We start from the raw sequence: 8,899 nt of genomic DNA, 5'->3' as shown, positions 1-8,899 counted from the left end.
TTAAAAGAAAAAAAAGAAAAAGTTCCACAATAGTACATTAAGAAACCTCTCTTAGTTAATGCACTGCAGGTCTGTGTGTAACCAGTCGCAGAATTAAATCTCGCGTGGTGCAGTGGAAAACTGTGACGTGTATTTTTTTAGTGCTACGAGGTCACAACCTGTGACAGAAAGCACTGTGAATATGCAAATCTTTGTTTTAAACATGCATTACACACAGTATAAAATAGACTGCTACAAAATTCTTCAAAAGTTTTACGATAAAATGGGGCTTCCAAAATATATATTTTATGAATACCCAGACTCTAGGTAATACAACCCTGCCCCTGAGGAGTTGTTGAAGAGGGAGGTGCGTAAAATAAATTGCAGTCACCACTGCAGGTCTTTTGCAGTTCCGGCCAATCTCTGGACTAGTAGAAGAGATTCACCTGATGCTGCAGCCAGTGGGATCTCAAGGCACATTAGAGAGACGCATATGTCAATAAGCATGTGTTACCAGCAGGATGAAGAGGCCATGAGGCCCTGCAGCCTCAGCCAGTATCATCAAAACCCAGGATGGAGGCTGAAATATCTAAATCATAGTCCAGATATCCTGGACTTGTCGTTCTGGAGGATAGGCCAGAAACAACACTATCCAGAACAGTTCAGATGAAAGGAAGCATCTGAAAAGGAGTCAAGGTTGACTTCAGTACGTTTATAGTGAACCCCAGCAAATGCAGGTAGCCCGTCATAGTCTGGAGGTCGGAAACAACTGCCTGGGGTGAGCCCACCTTCAACAGCCAAGCACTGAGGTATGGTGTATGAACCCCTGACCTCTGCAGGTGAGCTTCAACCACCATCACCTTGGTGAATACCCAATGGGTTCTGGTAAGACCAAAAGAGAGCGACGGTAACTTAAAATGTTTGTGACCCACAATGGCCCAAAGGTAATGCCTGAGGGCATGCAGGATTGGACCATGCAAATAGCCAGTCCCGCTCTACAATACAGTCTCCAAAGTTGAGGGCAGACAGAACCCGAGCTGACATAAGCACCCTGAATTTCAGCCTTCTTCAGAAAGAAATTGAGAGGGTGCAAGTCTAAAATATGGCACCTAAAAGTAGCGGGAATAACAACCACACCCTACTTCTGATGCTGCCAAGGGGGCATGTGATGTCTGTTCTTGGTTGCCTGTGATGGTATGAGGGCAAACTAAAGTGGTTTTGAGGCTGCAGCCTCCGGTGGAATGGAGTGGAGGGGGTGGGTGGCGGACTTGATAGACCCACATTGGTGGCAACAGGGGTAGAAAAAGAAAATGGGGTTCTTGTGGGGCCAGGGTGGCTCAAAACCATTGCAGTAGCACAGCTGTCAAAGTGCTCCAGTGCTGAATGCCTAATTGCTGAAAACGAGGTTTCCATTGAAGGGCATGTCCATAATGGATGCCTGGACATCCCCCAAAACATAGTTGACCTAACCAAGGCGTAGTTTGGTGCCACAGACTACACAATTGCTCTGCCTAGTAAGTCGTTGTAGCCTATCCACAGCGCCCCATTTACAGAGAAAAACATAACACAAAAAAGATAAAAATTAAAAAAGCTAGAGGAAGACAGTGGTGTCCAACGGTCCTAAACCAATAGGCTTTATAACATAAATGACTCAAAATTGCACAATGATTCTTCTAGTCCTGGGTTCTAAGAGATTAAATAGGCTTCACTGTCCCGCCATGTAAAACTTAAAAAAAAAAAAAAGTAGTCGTTCTTTTTCCTCTGGGTACCAGTTTTTAACTAGGTTAACTGATTTCAAATTTTTTTGGAGAAAGAGTACGACAGGTGTTTTTATTTTCTATTGCCCCAGAGAAGGAAACCAAGAATAAAGACCTGATACTGTGAATATCCCGTGCAGGATATTTCAATCCCTTCAAACAGTAGAACAAAGCTTCTTGAGTGCTTTCTAGAAATGTTCCTATAAAATCTGATATTCTTATTGATCCGTCATTTCAAACTTTTAGAACTATTGTAAAAGTACAATCCAGCCTAAATTTTTTACTTTGCAAATTTCTACCCCCTACCACTGGGGCTTTTCCAAGCATCCCTTACATTTTTATAGATACTACCAGTCAACAAACACCTTCTTTCTTTTCTATTTCCAACTTCCTTGATTCACAGATTGTCTTGACTGTTAAAACTCTATTGGTTTCACGCTTTACCTTCACTTTATAATTATACATATCATTAGTGGCCTTGTTAGAAGGTGGGTAATACAGTGGTTTAGCATTGTGCTTTGTGTTCTTTTTCTAGAGTTAAAGCTGACATTTTGCACAGTAACAAGTAGACACCTTCTCAGTCATCGACAAGCCTTGTTTCCTTAGGGGGGGGGGGGGGGGGCGAGGATTGTAAGTCTTACAACATTTTGAATGTTCTGTGGAGGCAAACTAACAGACATCAGGTTTAACCCAACGATATACTTCTCTTTCATCTGTAGCTGGCTCTGATGCTAGTTAGTAGGCAGAGGACAGAAAACATGGAAAATTGTTGGTAAACCATTGGAGATGCAGCCAATGTTTCTAGAAGAGAGAGTAGAAGAGAGTTTGCTCACAACCAAACTCTTCAAAAGCTACATTCTAGATAGAGGCCGACCATAGTAGTAAGTACTATGAACCCAGAAATTCTTAGAACAAGTTTCTGTCAGAAACCCTGCGCATATTAGGTGAGTTAGAGAGCCTGAATGCAGGGACCTAACGTCCACATCTATTACCAGGCATTCACAGGTATTGGAAGAAACATGGACTAGTGAAATCTCAACTGAAAGAACGAACAGGGGGTTTCTTAAGGCTATGGGGACGACAGGTGGTGTGACTGATGTGCACAGAAGACTTGACATCAGCTGTGAACAGAAGACTTGATATCAGCTGCAACACTAGGTTTTGTCAACAAAATCTGAACCTTCTAATCAATGAAGCTGCGGATTGGATTTGACAGTGTGATTGTGTTGAGACAAACGTGCTTTTTTGATCGCTGAAGTTGTGGCTTGGATTCCACAGTATGTTTGTGATTTTGACAACACCAACTATAAGCATTTGCTACCATGTCACGAAAGAGTGAGGTGCCACACTACTTATCACGTGAGGACAATTTTCATATTCTTACAGATTGTCTCCTTTTTTATTGTGGGCACTCCTTGTTGCAGTTGTGCAGGAGTGAGCTTCTAATTGTATTCACAATCTCAAGAATTTTATTTATTAAGCAGGCGAAAACATCAAGTAGAATGGCCACTTCTGCCAGTAAATTTGATCAAACAAAAGATAAAATGCTGAGGTTAAGTTGAGCAAATGTGCTAAAAACATATGAAAAAAAACAGCTATTATTAAATCCCAATACTCATTCAAAGCCAAAACGACCGACCTGAAAAGGGTGAAACCACAACAAATATGAAAATGCAGCGGAAATGTAAAAATACCTGGCACAGCTTTACATTGGTAAAGAAAACATTACAGATGTTACAATTTGTGGAATGAAGCTTTCTGAATGTGCACAAAGAAGAAATGCCTTTCTTATGTCGCAACATTCTACTTCTTACATCAAGCTCATTTTGACTAGTGGCGTTTCAACAGCAAGGATTCCACATGTTTGTGGAACAGAAAAAGATTTTTAAAAATCATGATTGTCTCTGAACAAGATATGAATGTTTTCTGCAAGAATTCTTCTAGGATTTTGCCTCTATGCTGGGAGAGTCCTTCACTTATTTAAACTTCCCAAGCCAGCCACACAAATTACTAACAAGTTGATTTTCTTTAGTTTTCGAACAAATTCACTACTTGCCACAAAAGCCACATAGTATTTTTTTTAACATTGAAGTTACGCTCCTATATGCCCCATCTGGACACCTTTTGCTGTTACTCTCGCTTTAGTGAATACATCTTTAAAGACAGTTTAAATAAAAATAATTTATTTCAATAAACAAATACACAAATAATATTTCAATGTATAGAAACACAACAACATTTAAAAACATTCAAATACTTTCAGGACAAGAAGTAAGTAGAAAACATGCTGTACTAGAATAAATATATTTCACATAATATATATAAATCTTAAATTCTTCATGCTAGTTTTTGTGGGAAGTTGGCTTGAAGTGTTCTTTGCAATCTTGCTATATTTGCATCCAAATCAGCAAGTCCGTCTCTGAAGTCCTGTTCATCGTGTGAAGTAAATGTTGAAAAGGACGACATGCTACCATCTGTTTTCTTTGGCCGATAGTCAATGGTTGAAAAACTAGAGTTGACCACGGATATTCTATCCATATACCGTGAGTCGTTTGCCTGCTGGTATGCCTGAGGGGTCCAGTGACATTTAGTCCGAGTTGGGCTTCCTACCTTGCCACTCATGTCAAAAGGAAAGTCCTTCGCTTTCTCGCTAGTCTTTGCAGGCAACCATTCTTCTAGCTTAGTTCTACTTCCAATCAGTTCAGGGTCGCTGGGGACTTTCTTTTTTAAACCAAACTTGTCAACAAAATCTGAACCTTCTGATCGCTGAAGATGTGGATTGGATTCGCCAGTATGTTTGTGATTTTCTGAGTTTGAAATCTTGGTTTTACAACTGAGGTCCCTAGGGGGTAATTCTGTCCTCGGAGGGGTGCACATTCTTCTTTCAGGCATTGCAAATTTTGTTTTGGAAGGACTGCTGGCTAAAGGAATATACATAGTCTCATCTGGTTTATGGTCCTCCTCTAGCAAAGTGTCAGAATCGCTTTTGGGGTTTATGTTACGCTTTAAAGGACTTCGAGATGAAATAGGAGACAGACTGCCAGATAAGAGAAGACTATTTTCAAAGTACCGCATGGCTTCTTCAGACACGGGCAGTTTTTTGAAGAGTGAATCAGGTGCCCCATGGCTTTCATAGGCTGTGCCATCAGGTGATTTTGCCTCTCTAATTTTGTCAGAAAAAGGGGCTTCTTCATCGAGCGATACATTATCAGTTTCTAGTTTTTTCAAATAACTCATTATGGAAGTGCTAGCTGGGCAATGTTCGTTCTGTAGCTGCTTCTCATAGGCTGCCAACAGCGATGGTGTGAGGGTTTTCCCAGGCTTAGGCCGAAAGTTGTCTGCATTGAGGTCCGAGAGAAGCTTAGCCATGCTGCCTTGCAAGGTCCTGTGAAAAGAAATTAAATATATTAATTAAATTGGGTTTAAAAGATAATTCTGTTTTTAGACAACAATTTTCGATATGAAACATAAAATAGTCATAATACATCGTTTCAACAGGCGGAAACAACGTTTACTAAAACAACATTCTTGTAATAAACCAAAAGAACACTTTCTTAAATTCAACATTTATTTTTCATCTGGGACCCGTTTCAGGGTATCACCCCCCCCCCATATCCCTTTACCAATATGGAAACGACTGCCACCTCAGTCAACGCCATTAAGCTCATAGTTTCTATCACTGGGCTTTTCTGTTACAAATTGTGGTCATTGAGTGCGTCATTAGAAGTGACTCCCAGAACATATTAGGTAGCTCAATGAAAGACTAGGGCTATAGACCTGGTGTCCCCTCTATACATTCAGCAAAGGTACATTACGTATGTTTGAAATCTAGGAAACAACAAATAAAAACGTTTGAGAACATTTAAAAATGCATTTTGGATGCACAAGCCCTATTCTATCCTGTCACACCACAAACTCGGTGCTGTAGTGTCTGCTGTAATAACAGATTGTATGCTATACAACCTTTATTCAGTCGGCCTAAACAGCTGGATATCATAATTCTGTGAAAGAGGATCAAAGTATTTACAATCTCAGACTATTTTTTGAAACTCATGCATCCAAAAGTTTGTGAAGGTGACCCACTCACTGTTTATACAGATGCATCCAGGGCCACTTAACGCCTTTTGATTTGCTGAATGAGAATCTTCTTCAGTGTTGCGACACGACTTGGCGTGTAGCAAATCTGTTACTGCCAGCATCAGTTTGGAGCCCTGGGTGCTCTTCTGCTAAGTTTACAGCATTGATGAAGCTTACCTTGTTTATCTACTTGAAATATGGTGCTATTGTCCTGAAAGGAGTGCTGAGGCTAATCTGATGCAGGCAGATCTAATTTGCTAGCATCAGTGCTCCTGGTTTTCCCTTAAAACACTGCTGGTTCTGCTGACACAAGGCACAACAACATGACTGCGGCTCATATAAACCTGTGAAGTGGCAGAGAGCGACCACCCTCCAACAATTACACAACTCTTGTAGAACATGGGCGGCAGTAAAAGAAATCCCCCCTTATGGATACGTTTATTCTACTCTAGGTCAAGAAGTTTATGGAGCGCTCTAAACAAATCCAACCAGCATAAGGTACAATGAGTATCTGATCTAGTGGATCCATAAGTAGAAAAAAAATTATGCACCTTCGACGTATGTCCACCTCATAGGTGAAGGGTGGTTTTAACCCAAAGGCGCCCTCTAGAAGAGAGCAATTGAATCCATCCATGAGAGTGGCTGGCATCATCTAATTTTTGCAAAAACAACAGATGATGGACAGAATGCAGAACAAATCAAACATTCACCCCTAGTCACAGATCTGGGATTAATCCATCAGTTTTTTTGCTTGCCATGCCATTCCAGTTTGGACCCAGCCATATGCAAATCAGTCTTGACCCTGTTCCCCATGGGAACAGTCCAGCCCAAACTGCCAGGCCAGGTCTTCCCTGGACCAGAAACAAGCATCCTGGGACCCGTTTCAGGGTATCACCCTTCATCAGCCAGGCTAGCTTGAATCTGGTGGCATAGCAAGCACAAGCCCCAAGTCTGGGCATACCCTTCCCACTTGGGGCAACAAATGCAAAAACAACAGATGATGGACGGAATGCAGACCAAATCAAACATTCACCCCCAGTCACAGATCTGGGTTTAATCCATCAGTTTTTTTGCTTGCCATGCCGTTCCAGTTCGGACCCGGCCATATGCAAATCAGTCTTGACCCTGTTCCTCATGGGAACAGTCCAGCCCATGGACGTCAATCCAGTATATTCCATCACTAAATACCTTCGCTTTACTCCAACCTCATCTGACAACATCCTGTACGACTTCCACCTAACCTATATAAAAACAGTACCAAATACAATATCAATGTTCTGATCCAAGTCAACGAGAAATTAAGAACCATAAAGGGTGCCTCAAAGCTCAAAGTGCTTCAGAGCCATACAAATGGTGGACATATGCTAGGCAAATTCACTTAACATAAGGTATTTTGCTTTGCATACAAGCATGTCAATAGCAAACCCATTTTACAGTGTGTTCTCGTTTTCATCTCTCATCTCTCGAGAGATGAAAAAGTGCATCTTTACAAAAATATTTTCCACTGGAAAGGATAAAGTGTTAAGCACTTGAGGAACATGCCATCAGATAAAAAGACCAATGTTCAAGACTAGATAAAACTCTCCAGGAGGCTTGCATTCTTTCTCTCTCCAATTGCCAAAATTAGTTCTCGAAGGGGGCCTTCGTGAGCAAAATAGGGTAATTTTCAGTTTGGTGAATGTTTCAACATTTCCCCTTTAAGCAGGTTGGGACACCACTGTGGGTGCCCTCCAGAACACCCCTAGATTTGTTCAAAGACTTGGACTGGATTTGCCATCTCAATCAATATCTGCATGGCGCTGAGGAACAACTTATTGCGAGGACCTAAACATTTGTCATAAATAAGCTCCTGGAAACAGAAGGAGCAGCTATTCTGGTATTGTGGGATTCGGAGCCTAGCCAGACAGCGGGCTCTACCCAGCGAAATCACAACCCTCCCACCATTCTGCTCCTCATGATTCCCACAAAACCTGCAACACGATGACAGCCTATCTGGGGGTACCGCAAGACCACCCGTGTGATTGGTGACCTCCTCGTCATCTGCAGGACCTGTGTCGTGACATCGAAGCTTGTGGCTCATATGTTGGCCCGCGGTCACTGCCTGCTCCTCGCGGCCGTGCTGCAAGCTACCCACACGTGGTCTACACCGGACCAAGCCACACCCTAGATGCTGGGAGCTGGCCTGAGGCCATTGCTCCAGTCACCACCCTGGAACTTGGGCTCTGGTCCCCGCGCTTGCTAAGTGGCGACCTCGCAGCTCCCCGGCACCCTGCCCATTTCTTCAGCTTGGGGAGCGGCGGCTGGGAGCATTGTGAAAGGCATCTGCCCCACCCCCTCCCTTGTGACCCAACTGGGTCCCCACTGGACACTAGGAGATGGACGGGCCAGCCCCGAGGCCCAGTGACACTGTATTTTGCCACCACTTTGCTACAACATGAAATGCAGCAGGTGGACGGCATTAAGGCCACAGCATCTCCCCCACAACTGTGTTGCAGCAACGGGGGCCCTTGCATGAATTGACACTGAGTGGCTGGCCTCGAGACCTCGGATTGCACACCCATGCTACAAGAGCAGCCATTACAAGGCCCCTAGTGAAGGCCCGCATTGTAGGCGCCGGACACCTTCTATTTTGCGAGGGAGGGGTGCGACCTTAGAATTGTTGGAAACACCTTGAACCCGTGTCAGAGGACACTTTGGGACACCGCTAGGGTCAGTTGGACTGAGTCAGCCCAACTCCCCGACTAGCTAAATGTCGGTCCCATGCCTGCTTGTGACCTCTGTAGTACTGCAGTGAGGCAGGGCCCTGAGGGGCAGGTAGAATACTGCCATCAACCCACCCAGTCTGCTCCACACAACCACCCTGTTATACTCGCTGCAATCTACAGTGCCAACACTGACAGCCCTGACTTTTGATTGGCAGCATTGGCCCAAGAGATATCCTCTGGGGAGGAGACTTTAACGTGACATTAGATGACAAGCTGGACTGATCGGGCACCTCAGTATGCTCCAATCCCACACCCGACAGTTCAACACGCTCATACAGGAAAACTACCTCAACAACTGGAAACTCACATGTGACTGGATTG

At 43.4% G+C, this 8,899-nt stretch overlaps 1 protein-coding gene across 1 annotated transcript in view; it reads right to left on the bottom strand.

Annotated features, from left to right (window-relative positions):
• Positions 1–3,905: 3,905 nt before the first annotated feature.
• The window catches only part of CCDC14 (coiled-coil domain containing 14), a 107,465-nt gene continuing 102,471 nt past the window's right edge, over positions 3,906–8,899 (bottom strand). The window contains exon 13 of the mRNA XM_069224653.1: positions 3,906–5,121. Within this exon, the coding sequence (XP_069080754.1) occupies positions 4,074–5,121 (1,048 nt within the window). The 3' untranslated portion in view covers positions 3,906–4,073. The remainder of the gene's footprint in view (positions 5,122–8,899) is intronic.

Source organism: Pleurodeles waltl, chromosome 3_1, assembly GCF_031143425.1.
Source record: "Pleurodeles waltl isolate 20211129_DDA chromosome 3_1, aPleWal1.hap1.20221129, whole genome shotgun sequence".
Classification (NCBI taxonomy): domain Eukaryota; kingdom Metazoa; phylum Chordata; class Amphibia; order Caudata; family Salamandridae; genus Pleurodeles; species Pleurodeles waltl.
This window is presented reverse-complemented; position numbering and strand designations above follow the sequence as displayed.